Raw genomic sequence first — 14736 nt, forward strand, 5'->3', positions numbered from 1 at the left:
AATACACAAAAGTCAACTGCTTTCTTATGTAACAAGGAATAATGGGAATTTGAAATTAAAAACACAACATCAATTACATTAGTATGAAAAAAATAAAATACTTAGGTGCAAATCTAACAAATTATGTAGAAGATTTATATGAAGAAAACTACAAAACTCCAATGAAAGAAATCAAAGGAGACCCAAATAAGTGGAGAAATTGTCCATGTTCAGGGATAGGAAGACACTATTATGATATCAATTTTTCCCAACTTGACCTATAGATTAAGTGACATCCCAGCAAATTATTTTGTGGATATCAACAAACTGATTCTAAAGTTTATAGAGAAAAGCAAAAAACCCAGAATCACCAACAAAATACTGGAGAAGAACAAAGTTGGAAGACTGACACTATCTTCTGTCAAGACTTACCATAAAACTACAGTAATCAGGATAATGTGGTATGGGCAAAAGAATAGACAAACAAATCAGTGGAACAGAATATAGAGCCCAGAAATAGAAACACACAAATATGGTCAACTAATCTTTGACAAAGAATAAAAGCAATTCAATGGAGAAAGGATAGTCCTTTTCACCAAATGGTGCTGGAACCACTGGACACCTACACACAAACAAACAAACAACAACAAAAAATTTAGATATAGACTTATATCTTTCACAAAAATTAACTCAAAATCAATCACAGATCTAAATGTGAAATAATAATTACTATTCACCTTTTAGAGGATAACAGTGGAGAAAACCTAGGTGACCTTAGGCTTGGAGATGACTTTTTACATACAACACCAAACACATGAGCCATGAAAGAAGAAATTGTTAAGTTGGACTTCATTAAAATTAAGACTTCTGCTCTGCAAAAATGACTATTAATAGAATGAAAAGACAAGCCACAGACTGGGAGAAAATATTTGAAAACCGCTTATCTGATAAAGAATAGAATACAAAATATGCAAAGAATTCTAAAAACTCAACAATAGAAATATAAACAACCCAATTAAAAACTGGGCAAACGATCTGAACTGTCACCTTACCAAAGAAGATACAGAGATAATCATATGAAAATAAGCATATAAGCATATGAAAAGATTCTCAATATCACAAGCCATCAGGGAATTGCAATGCAAACAATTAGATAGGGGCTTCCCTGGTTGCGCAGTGGTTAAGAATCTGCCTGCCAACGCAGGGGACACGGGTTTGAGCCCTGGTCCGGGAAGATCCCACATGCCGTGGAACAACTAAGCCCGTGAGCCACAACTACTGAGCCTGTGCTCTAGAGCCCGTGAGCCACAACACTGAGCCCGCGTGCCGCAACTACTGAAGCCAGCGTGCCTAGAGCCCGTGCTCCACAACAAGAGAAGCCCCCACAATGAGAAGCCCAGGCACCGCGACAACGAGTAGCCTGCGCACCACAACGAAGAGTAGCCCCTGCTCGCTGCAACTAAGAGAAAGCCCGTGAGCAGCAACGAAGACCCAACGCAGCCAAAAAATAAAATAAAATAAATTTAAAAAATGAAAAACAATTAGATTACCACTACACACCTATCAGAATAGTTTAAATCCAAAACAATGGCAATACTAAATGTTGGCAAGGATGTGGAGCAACAGGAACTTTCATTCATTGTTGGCGGCAATGCAAAATGGTACAGCCATTTTAGAGGATGGTCTGGCAGTTTCTCACAAAACTAAACATAGGTTTACTATATGATCCAGCAATTGTGCTCCTAGATATTTACCCAGATGAGCTGAAAGCTTGTGTTCACACAAAAACCTACACATAAATGCCTATAGCAGCTGTATTCATAATTGCTGAAACGTGGAAGCAACCAAAATGTACCTCAATAGGTCAAAAGATAAACTGTGGCATATCCAATAACAATGGAGCATTAGTCAGCAATAAAAAGAAACAAGCTATGAAAAGCTATTAAAAAGACATGAGGGAACCTTAAATGCATATAGCTAAGTAAAAGAAGCCAATCTGAGAAAGCTACATGCTGTATGACTCTAACTCTGTTACATTCTGAAAAAGGCAAAACTGTGGAGACAGTAAAAAGTTCAGTGGTTGCCAGGTGTTCTGAGGGAGGGAAAAAAGTATAAATAGGTGAAGCATGGAGGATTTTTAGGCCAGTGAAATGATTCTGTATGACACTGTAACGGTGGATACATGACACTGTGCCTTTGTCAAAACTCACAGAACTATACAACACAAAGAGTGAACCCGAAGGTAAACTACAGACTTTAATTAATAATATTGTATTAATATTGATTCAACAATAGTAACAAATGTGTCACTCTAATATAAGATGTTAATAACAAAAGAAATGGGGGGGGGCCTTTCTGTACTTTCTGCACAATTTTTCTGTAAACCTAAAACTACTCTAAAACACAAAGTTCATTTTTTAAAAAGTGATAGAACTGTACCTCAAAAAAGTCAATTTTACTGAATGTTCATTTAATAAAACAAATCCCAGACATGTTCTACCAAAGATACAATTAAGTTTACCAAATAAGTTTGTTAACTTATCTTTCCATAAAAATATTTCCTACTTCAACCTACAAAGCCATGGTTTAAACTTTACTCTGACCTCCCTTTTAATCCAAATACCTTGCCACAATTTGCCTCCAGATAAAATCTGAATCCTACCCCCACAATGAACATATATGTGCCTGCACGTGTTTGCATTCACACACAATTACTGCACTATGAAGGTATGTACCCTTCTCTCCTAGTCTTTATCAATAGTGTCAATAATATGCTTTCCATCATTTTCCATGACAAAAATCTTAACCAAACAGCCTCCTTCTTAAGACATATACTAAGTAAAATTTTAATGGGGAGAAAAAAAACATTCATTAAGTAAACTGAATAGGTTATTAAGCCCTGGGATGAGCTGGTGGAAAACTTTAAAAGAAAAAACTCAGCACCTCTATTTGATTCACAGACAATGAGGAAGCATGGGTACGCAGTGAGATGAGTAATGGTATGGCCTTGTTGAGGCAATGGGCATGGAAAATGACTTTTGACAGTTGTGTGGAAAGTACTTTACACCTATTGTTTCTCACCCAAAATGCTTTCTTCCTCATCTCTGAAATACTGATTCTGAACAGATGGTATGATCATCTGTTAAAGACATTCAAGCAGTAAAGCTTATTTCCAATCATCATTATTATATTTGACTGGAAAACTCTATGAAATATAAAACATTCCTAAGCAATTTTTTTCTGAATGAATCAAATATTTATAAAGGGCCTACTATGTGCTTCTAGATAAATGAGAAACAGTTTCTGTTTTCTAAGAGCTTGGGTCCAGTGGAGACAAAAGCCATTTTGCCCTGCCAACTCCCTGTAAAAACAAAGACCAAAAGTCAGTGAGGCTGCTTATCAGGAAAGAAAGAGGAATCAGGAAACAATTTGGGTTTCTTTGGTAATCCAGTAGTGTGATCAGTGTTTTTACATCACTGAGGGAAAAAATATACAAATTCTTAGGAACCAATCTTTTTCCACAAAGAGATGTGTTCAATTTCCTTAACTCGAATTTCTCCAAAAAATATGTAAACTAGATTCTACCTTGGTAGAGAAAAAAAATAGAAAAGAAAAACAACTCTTCAAAGAACACAGAGATATGCATAGGTAGGGGGGGGTTAATCTGCTCTATTCCAGGGTACATGCTCAAATTGGGTTATGTTTACTAAAATCAAAGAACTAAGGGTACAAGTTAGTCTAAACACTAAACTAATACAGGAAGGTGTGTGTACAGTGTGTTTGTGTTATGGTCCATGTGCAAAAACTGGCCCATTTACAGAAATAAATCAAGTCATTCAAAACCAGGATTGTTGGCTCTAATTTCTGATGAGTAAACAAACCCTGACCAAGTGGAATCTGGTTCTGCTTCCTTTCAAATGAATCTAAGTACTCAAAGATCTTAATATTCCATAAGTATAATATCTTCTAATGGTTTCTACATTCTACTTACCTGTTTACTCCAAGTATAGTTAATGTCATATGTACATCTCCAAAGGATCACTTTCGATTGGATTTTAGTGATTTTATACAACACTGTCTATGATCTGAAAATCACAGATACATTCATCTCTTTGCAAGCATACTCCTTTTTATGCATCTTTACAAAGACAGTGATGGACAATGCTAAAGATTCTTTTCAGTATGACACACCAATCTGTAAATGACCTATTAAACAATTTTCTTCCTGTAGATTATGCTGGAGCCAAAAAGGCTTTTTAGGCAAAAGCTATCAAAGCATGGTTCAGGAAACCATGAGGATTCCTAACACCATTTCAGTCTGTGAGATCAAAAATACTTTCATAATAATACTAAGCTGGGCTTCCCTGGTGGCGCCGTGGTTGAAAGTCCGCCTGCCGATGCAGGGGACACGGGTTCGTGCCCCGGTCTGGGAAGATTCCACATGCCACAGAGTGGCTGGGCCCGTGAGCCATGGCCGCTGAGCCTGCGCATCTGGAGCCTGTGCTCCGCAACGGGAGAGGCCACAACAGTGAGAGGCCCGCGAACCGCAAAAAAAAAAAAATAATAATAATACTAAGCTGCTATCTCCCTTTTTCACTCTCATTTTCTCATAACTGTATAGTGGAGTTTTCCAGTCTATAAGATCTGTGATATCACAACAGATTGATTGCAGAAGTAAATGTGAGGATTCATCTGTCTTTTATTAACCTAGGCATTATCAATAGATATACCCTAAATTCTTTGAGATCTTTACAATATTTAGAGTATAAAGGGGTCTTGAGTGGTTTAGGGCATTATTCATCTATACTAGTTTTCCCACCAAAAAATGGAAATAATTAACAATCTGAAAAAAAGTTTTAGAACTATGGCAGTTGTCCTATAAGTTAACAAATTTGCTTTAAAACGTCATTTACAGATTGTTTCTATTGTACCTATACCTGCTCAGCCATTAAGAAAGGGCAAAATTTTCCTTAGAAAATATTTAATCCAATCCATTAATTTCATAGACTCAGTGGCAGTATCAGGCCTAGAACCCAGGTCCAGCTAGGGAGATAAAGCAAAAATATATGTAATAATAAAACATACAGGAGTTTTGTGTTTGATATAGAGAATAAGTACCTACCAAACTGGTCCTTCCATAAATAACAGCTATAGACTCTAGATAAAATACAAAAAGCTACTAAATGAGGGTTCTAAAAATTGATCAATGGCAGGCAGATTTGGGGGTAAACGCAGAACCTGGTGCAAACAACCAATAGGAGGAGTGAAATTCCCCTTTTCTGTGACTTTGCCCTGAGGGCATCTATGGTTAAACACCAACAGAAAGACAACTATCTTTCTGGCAGGAGGAACCAGGGAAAAGAGATTAGGCAATCAAGGCCACCAGAATGGAGGAAGCCAGAGAATGGGGCACCCCGAATTCTGTTTAAATTCAATCTGAGTTTCTGAATCCTAAATCATATCTGCATGAGGCAAACAGAGAGCAGCTGTGCCTAAGGATGAGAGTAATGACCTGAAATCGGAGGCAATGTCCATTGCAGGCATGACAGTTTGAGCCTAACCAAGTTAACTACCCGCTAGAATTAGAACATCAATATTCTTTGGAACAAAGCAACAAACTCCAGAGATTCCACAAAATTACACTCACAATGTCCAGGGTACTCTGCAATATCACCCAATATACGAAGAACCAGGAAAATGTGATTCACTCTCTAGGGAAAAGACAATCAACATATGCCAACTCTGAGATGACCCAGATGTTAAAATTATCAAAGAAAGTCACTATTACAGATATGCTAAGTGAAAAAAAGTTAAATATTCTCATAATGAATAAAAAGACATGAAATCTCGGCAGACTATTCGAAAATGTTAAAAAGCCAGGAGGCTTCTGCTTCTAGTCAAGGTGGAGTAGGCAAAAGGAACACTGCCCAACTAATTTTACCAGTCTACCATAATCCTAATACCAATCTAACAAAGTAATTTAAAACACTGCTTCCCAATATCCTTAATAAATATAGGCACAAAAACTCTTAAATTATTACCAGATCATATCTAACAAGGTATAAAAAAGATTGTACTCTATATTGTAGCCATTAGTTTATTCCATAAATGCAATGTTAAACACTTGAAATTAAATCAATGTAGTTCACCGTAGTAACAGAATCAAGAAGAAAATGCCATGATCATTTATTTCAATAAATGCAGAAAAAGCATTTGACAAAATTCAACATCCATTCACGATAAAATTCAGAAACTAGGAATAAGAGGCAACTTCCTAAAGCCAATAAAAGGCATTGCTAACATTATATTTAATGGAGAAAGGATGAATGATTTCCCCTTATGATCAGGAACAAGTAAAGGATTTCCATGTTTATCACTTTCATTCAACATTGTACTGTATGCCCTAGCTACTGAAATAAGGCAGAAAAATTAAAGCGCATAAAGCATTCCAATTTTGCAGGTACGATTGTTTATATAGAAAATCCCAAGAAATCTACAAAATAACTACTAGAATTTAAAAGTTAATATAACAAGATTGCAAGATGCAAGATTACTAAATTAAAATGAATTGTATTCTTATATACTTGCAGGAAACAAATGAGAAACAAAATTTCAAAAACAATCCCATTTGCAATAATGCCCAAAACAAACAAAAAAGCCTCCCATAAAATACTTAGGAATAACACTAATAAAAGATGCCCAGAACCTCTACAGTGAAAGCTATAAGATATTAGTGAGATAATTAAGGAAAAAATCAAAATAAAAGAGACATATGCCGGGACTTCCCTGGTCGTGCAGTGGTTAAGAATCTGCCTGCCAATGCAGGGGGCATGGGTTCGAGCCCTGGTCCGGGAGGATCCCACATGTTGCGGAGCAGCTAAGTCCGTGAGCCACAACTACTGAGCCCATGCTCTAGAGCCCGCGAGCCACAACTACTGAGCCCACGTGCCACAACTACTGAGCCCACGTGCCACAACTACTGAGCCTGCACGCCTAGAGTCCGTGCTCCCCAACGGAAGAAGCCCACGCACCGCAATGAAGAGTGGCCCCCGTTCTCCACAGCTAGAGAAAGCCCATGTGCAGCAACAAAGACCCAACGCGGCCAAAAATAAATAAATATAAATAAATTTATTAGAAAAAAAGAGAGACATATGCCATGTTCATAGATTGGAGAACTTGATATGGTTAAGACTGCAATTCTCCACAAATTGATCTATAAATCCTAATCAAAATTCCAGCAGGCTTTTTTTTTGGTAGAAACTGATAAATTCATTCTCAAATTCACTTGTAAATACAAAGAACCTAGAAACCCACAGGAATTTTTTAAAAGAACAAAGCTGGAGAACTTACCCCATCTGGTTTTAAGACAGCAAAGCTATAATAATAAGGGAGTTTGTTACTTCACTTATAAAAAAACTTGAGATGGATCATAGATCTAAATGTAAAGCCCAAAACTATAAAATTTCTAAAACAAAACACAGAAGAAAACTTACGTGACTTTGGGTTAGGCATAGATTTCTTAGAAAGAACACAAAAAGCCCTAACCATAAAATAAATTAAAAAAATACACTGGATTTCATCAAACTTTGAAACTTTTGCTCTTTAGAAAGCATCACTAAGAACACAAAAAGGCAAGACACAGACTGGAAGAAAATACTGCTAACACACATATCAGAAAAAGGATTTGTATCCAGAAATGCATGCACACACACACACACACACACACACGTGCATGCCCACACAGTCTTTAACCACAGCATGAGAAGACAAAAGTCCCATTTAAAAATGAGGGAAGGGACTTCCCTGGTGGCGCAGTGGTTAAGAATCCGCCTGCCAATGCAGGGGACGTAGGTTCGAGCCCTGGTCCGGGAAGATCCCACATGCCGTGGAGCAGCTAAGCCCGTGTGCCACAACTACTGAGCCTGCACTCTAGAGCCCACAAGCCACAACTACTGAGCCTGCGCACCTAGAGCCGGTGCTCCGAAACAAGAGAAGCCACCGCAATGAGAAGCCCACGCACCACTACGAAGAGTAGCCCTCGCTCGCCGCAACCAGAGCAAGCCCACGCACAGCAACGAAGAGCCAATGCAGCAAAAAATAGATAAATAAATGTATGTTAAGTTTAATACATAGCGAGACGGATACCTGTATATACCAGCTCTGTCCACTGAGAGGGCTTAGAAGCACTTACAACTCAGAAGCAACAAGCACACCTAGTGCCCAGATCTTGTTTCTAAATTCCATTGTTCAATGAAAGGAACAGGATTCCTAGGAGAAATGGCTGATTCTAGGGCTGAGACAGGGAAAATACCTGATGAGTCCAGATCACATAGTGCCAGAAATTAAGAGCTTGCTTTAAAAAACAAACGAACAAAAAGGAGATGAGGGCATGTCAAAAGGACACAGAACCCATCCTGAGAGAGCTCTCAATGCCACAGTTGAAGCAAGGAAATAAAGAACATCGTATCAGATTGTAACCTAAAGTATAAAATAAACAGATATAAATCCATACTGATAATTAAACGACTGAATAAAAAAATGCGTGGAGGGAAGAAGGGACAAATCTTCCTCACAAAGTACCCAAATAATGTGTGTAGATAGTCTCCCTTCCAGGAGGTGGAGCTTCAGTCCCCTCCTCTGGAGTGGAGGCTGGGCTTAGAATCTGGCTTTCAAAAAATTGAGCAGGGAAAGGGAACTCTAGAGTGCATAAACCTGGGAGACATCACCTTCACCTAGTGATTAAGGTTACTATCAACAGTGATTAGTCATGGTGATTTAAAAATAGGAAAGAATGAAAAACTGTCAAAGATCAGAGAAGCCTAGGAAGTCATGACGACTAAAGCCAGTGTGGTGTTCTAGACTGGATACTGGAAGAAAAAAAGACATTAGAATCCAGTCTAATCACAACAAAACATCAGACAAACCCCAATCAAGGGATATTATATAAAACAGCTGACCCAGTAATCCTTAAAACTGTCAAAAGTCATCAAAAAAATCAAAGTCTGAGGAATTTTCACAACCAAGAAAAGTCTAAGGAAGCATAGCTACTAAAAGCAGTATGGTTTCCTGGATGAGATCCTGGAACAGAAAAGGGACATTAGATAAAAATTAAGGAAATCTGAATAAAGCATGGACTTTAGTTAATGATGACTTATCAATACAGGTTCAATAATTATGACAAATGTACCATACTAAGGTAAGATGTTAATAATGGGAGAAACTGGATGTGGGGTTTACAGGGTAACTCTCTGTACCATCTTTGTAATAATTCTATAAATCTAAAACTGTTGTAAAATAAAAATGACATAGTGGAAACACTGGTGAAACCTGAATAAAATCCACAGTTAATAGTAATGTATCAATGTTAATTCCCTGGTTTGATGATATACCAAGTTGTATGTACCATGTCAAATGTAACATGGCTATACAAGAAGTTAACATTAAAAGAAACTGGATGAAAGGTGTATGGAACCTTTCTGAACAACCTTTACAAGTTTTCTGTAAATCTAAATAGAGTTTTTCTTTTCCTAATGGGCAAAAATATTTAAAATTACACCTCTTAAAAGATAACCAATAAAGATATGAAAAATTATCATAATAGAAATACAATTATAAACCAAACTAAGAAAGCGCTATATACCCAATAGCTAAAATTAAAAAGACCTACCTCTTAAATGAAATGCACAAATCCCTGAAAGACACAAGCAACCAAAGCCTACTCAAGAAGCACCTAACTTCAGTAACACCTCAACTATTAAAGAATTGAATTCCTAACTCAAAGCCCACAAAGACAACTCCACATCTGGGCCCACAAAGGCCCAGATGGCTTCACAGGTAAATTCTACCAACCTTTAAGAAATAATTCCAATTGTACACTTACTCTTCCAGAAAATAGAGGAAACACTTCCCAATTCACTTGTTGTGACCAACATTACCCCAACAAAACCAAACAACGAGCTGGCAAGAAAACAAAACTTCAGATCAATATTCCATCTTAATATAGATGCAAAAATCCTTTACAAAATTTTAGCACATTGAATCTAGAAATATACATAAAAAGAATAATTCATCATGAACAAGAGGGGCTTTCCCTAGCAATCCTAAGTTGGATGAACATTCAAAAATCAATCAATGTACTTCACTATCATAATACAAGAGAAAAACATAAAATTATCTCAACAGATACAAGGAAAGGCAATTTGACAAAATCCAAAACATTTAAGCAAAAATTCAAAATGACAACAGCAGAAATTTCCTAAAAAACATAATGCCAAAAAATTATGTTGGACATTGACGAGAAGATGTCAAAGTTTCGAAAGTCATCAAGTATGAACCCAATTTCTTCTAAACAGTTAATTACATTTGATCTTAGAAGGTAATCTGATTTCTTTACACATCAAATATGCCTTCTGACTGTATTTATACTTAGACTAAAATTAATTCTTATATATTGAAAATGCTTGGGTTGAAGTATAATGACCTTGGGCCAATTTGGAAAGGGAATGAAGAAAAAAATATAATAGTAAGGGCTTCTAATTTCCTACAGGTAAACCTTACAGTAGATAACAAACAAGTACCTGGTATTACCCTCTGAAAGGAGACAAGGAAACCAACATTTCTGTCTCTATTTGTCAATGATCATGGGAAAGTTGCTTACTTTCTTTAGGTCTCATTTTCCTGTTATTTTAAAAAGAGATTACACTAGATTCATCCTTAAATTCATCAAATATTTATTGAGCTCCTACTGTGTGTCAAACACTTTTCTAGACACTGGGAAATACAGCCGTGAGGAAAAAAAAAATAGACAAAAATCCCTCTCCTCACAGAGTTTAGAGAGACAGACAAATAAAATACGTATGTGAAGTGTATAGCATGTTAAAGGGTAATAAATACTATGGAGAAAAACAAAACAGGGAAGGGGACAGAAGGTACTGAAGGGAGTGTGGTTTTAAGTGAGGTTATAAGGGAACTAGATTTCTAGGTTCACTTTCAGTTCAAAAATCCAGTGATTTTCTTATATGTTGACTAGGCCGCATAAAAACACACAGTGAACCTCTGAACTTGACCTCTTTAAACTCATACATTCTATCACCTTGCTCTGCGTGTCACCACTTATATTTTAGAAAAATAGGATTAAACATACATTTTTCCATACTGAGACAAAACATATGCTGTCACTTAATGAAATAAGTAATTTCCCAGTCTTGCCTTGAGAGAGGAAAATAAGAAAAAACCTAGCAGTTTCTCCCCAAAGGCTCTAAAAATGTGGTATTTTTGTACACTACAGAAAGGATTAAAATTAGCTATTTTTTCTCCTCCTCCAATATATCTGTGGCCTGGAGCTTGGTCCTTTACTGGACCTAAGTTACAAAAGGAGGTGGTTTAATAGCTTCTCCAAAGTGGAAGATTTTCCACAGGTGTGAAAAGTCGTATGAATAAAAAGTGTCACTACCATAGTTATTGCAGCTACCATATTTTGTATGCCTGCTATGTGCCAGGTACAGCACTAGCCATTTTACATATTAGACTGAACTATATGACACTGCCATTTATAGGTCAAAGTCAGCAGTTTTATATAGATTAAATACTTTATCATCCATTAATTTCAAATTCCACGAGAGAGAAGTCTGTATAGGTTGATTGCAATGTTGCTTTCTATAGTTCATCCACTGAATTATTATCTCAGACAAATCTTACAGATAATGGAACTTTTGTTTGGGGACATAAAGACCTTCTGCCAAGTTGACAGTGCTGTGAACGACAGCTAGAAGATACTGCCTATCTATGGTATCGAGTTTGTGCAAACAAATACTTAAAATTTTTCACTTCGGACTTAATTTGAGGATTTGAGTTTTAAGTATCATTATCTATAGCACAAATTTCATCAAAAGCTATCATTAGCACTGTGACTTCATTTTGAGAAAAGTTCCAGTTCTTAGTTATACACACTATTCTGCTTAAAAAGACAGAATCTTCGTTCCAAAATTAATATATTTTTCCCCACTAGGAAGAATATAAAGCAACCCCAAAATTATACTAATATCTTAAATCTGTCCATTTGGATTGGAATTTCTATTTCTTTGGAAATACCTCATTAAAAGAATCTTTCCCCAAAGAGAACACTGTCCATAAACTAACCTATTAAATTCAATCCAAATAATTTTAAATTCATCTTTTAAAAGCAGATCAGTATCTACAGTTTATTATTTTTTTTCTTCTGGCAGCTATTTTTCATTCACTATACAGTTTATGTCTAGAGTTCACATTTATAAGATATTAATAAAATAGCTTTTGATTATCTTCTAAGTAATTGTATGTAATCTAAAGTTTCAACTAGCATAAAAAGGCAGGCACTTTGTATGTTACACTATTAGCAGATGGGAAAGTTTATTTATAACATTTAAATGCCAACAGAAGTCTCAGTGAAACATTAAGAGGAAAAAATAAAAAGAAAGAAAAAACTACCTGAAGTTTTTTTGGGGAAAAAAGAGGGAAATAAATACAAGAAGAATACGGTGATCACATTTAGAAATCAAGGAATTTAAATAGGTTAATATATAAAAACCTACCAGCTCATTGCTTGTAGATGTGAGTCTTAGTTTTTCTTCAATTTCCTTTCCAATTTTCTGAACAGTTACCTGAGTCTGTTTAATTGCACACTGGGCTCTATGAAGCCTAGAAATAAAAGTTGTAGAAAAATTTAAGTGAGTTAACTATAAACTCAACACAGAGCCACGGGCATAAATGGAACAAAATGAGGACAAAGTTTCCAGGATAAAGAGAATTAATAATGAACTCAACTGATGATTTCACAATTCTCTAGCATATTTACAACAAGGAAATAACAAGAGTCACGATATGTTCTAAAAACACCCTTTCTACACCCATCTGACTGTCTGTGATGTATTGAGAGCTAAAATGAAGAACTCACAGGAATCTGAAAGAGACCTTAGAAAATAATCTGACTGAACCCTATCATTTTACAGGTGGGAAACTGAGGCCCAGAGAAATTAGCTACATTACTAAAGTCACCAAAAAAACCCACTGCTATGAAGGCTATTACTTGTTGGGTATCCACAAAGAAAAAAAAAATTAACAATAATCCCAAGTTAAGAAGACTGAATTAAAGCAGCAGCCCCTTTGAAACAAGGAGCACTGAAAAAATTAACTAGTTTTCTTTTTTGCTTTAATTATGGGTTTGTGTTTTTCTTTGTCTCTTTGTCTTCAAGTATAGCTTATATATTTTGTATACATGTACATACTAAAAATGGTCAGATTGTCTTTATTCACAGGTAACATGATTTTCATGTAGAAAATCATTAGGAATCCACAAAACAACTACTAGAACTAATAATGTCACAGGATACAAGGTCAACAAACACTCAGTTATATTTCTATATATGGGTCAATAATTTCACAGTCACAATCCCAATCCCAACAGGCTTTGTTTTTGTGTGTATGTGTGCTTCTTTTTGTAGAAATTAAGAAGTTGATACTATAAATTATATAGAAAAACAAAGAATCTAGAAGAGATAAACCAATCTTTAAATCTGCCAGATTTCAAGACTTCCTTTTTTATAAAGCTACGTAATCAAAACAATCTGGTACTGGCAAAAGGATCAAAAAACAGATCAATGGAACAGAATAAAGAGTATAGAAACAGACCTACATATATATGGCCAACTGATTTTGGACAAAGGAACCTAGGCAAATTAATGGAAAAAGGAAAGTTTTTTAAACAAATGGTGCTGGAACAGTGGGTAAACACAGTTGCCGTGAGATAGGGAATGAATCTCATTCCCTACCTCACAGCAGAAAAAAAATTAATTCAAGGAGATCATAGTAAACATAAAAGCTAGAGTCATAAATCTGTAGAGGAAAACACAGAATCTTTTGCAACCTTGGGGTAGGCAAATATTTCTTAGAGAAGACTCAAAAAGCACTAACCTTAAAATTAAAAATGGATAAATTAGTCACTGCCGAAATAAAAAGTGTCTTTTCATCTAAAGATGTTGTTAAGAAAATATAAAAGCAGTCCATGGACTGGGAGAAAATATTTGTAAAACATTAATTCGACAAAGTACTGTGCCTGGAGTACATAAAGAACTCATACAAACCAGGAACAAAGAGACAACCCAATTAAAAATGGGCAGAAGAGTGAAACACTTCACAAAAGAAGATATAAGAAAGGTCAATAAGCATAGGAAAAGGTGCTCAAAATCTTAGTCATCATGGTAATGAAAATTAAAATCGTAATGAGACAGCATTTCACACTTGTTAGAATAACTAAAATTAAAATGACAACACCTGATGCTAGCAAGGATGTGCAGCAACTGAAACTTGCATGCATCGGTGATAAAAGTATAAAACAGTATCATCACTTTGGAAAACTGTTTCTTGTAAAGTTATACATACATCTAACCTATGACCCAGTATTTCTACTCCTTACCATTTACTCAAGAAATACAAAAACACGTCCACAAGAAGATATGTATAAGAACGTTCATAGAAAACAATCCAAACGTCCATCAAACAGGAGAATTAATAAGCAAATTGTGGTATATTCATACAGCGAAATTCTACTCGGCAATAAAAAGGAACACAACACTGATATACACAACAATATGAATGAATCTCAAAAAAACATTATGCTGAGTGAAAAAAGCCAGGAACGAAAAAGTACATACTATATGATTCCATTTAAACAAAGTTCAAGAACAGGTAAAAGCAATGTATGGTGACAGAAATCAAGAGTGG

At 35.8% G+C, this 14736-nt stretch overlaps 1 protein-coding gene across 2 annotated transcripts in view; it reads right to left on the reverse strand.

Moving 5' to 3' along the window:
* Positions 1–14736, reverse strand: part of UVRAG (UV radiation resistance associated) — a 317590-nt gene that overhangs the window by 164832 nt on the left and 138022 nt on the right. For both annotated transcript variants that reach the window (XM_029209194.1, XM_029209195.1), the window contains one exon: positions 12549–12654. In XM_029209194.1, coding sequence (XP_029065027.1) covers positions 12549–12654 — 106 coding nt within the window. The remainder of the gene's footprint in view (positions 1–12548; positions 12655–14736) is intronic.

The sequence above is a fragment of the Monodon monoceros genome, unplaced genomic scaffold, assembly GCF_005190385.1.
Source record: "Monodon monoceros isolate NGI ecotype Baffin Bay Population unplaced genomic scaffold, NGI_Narwhal_1 Super_Scaffold_7, whole genome shotgun sequence".
NCBI lineage: Eukaryota > Metazoa > Chordata > Mammalia > Artiodactyla > Monodontidae > Monodon > Monodon monoceros.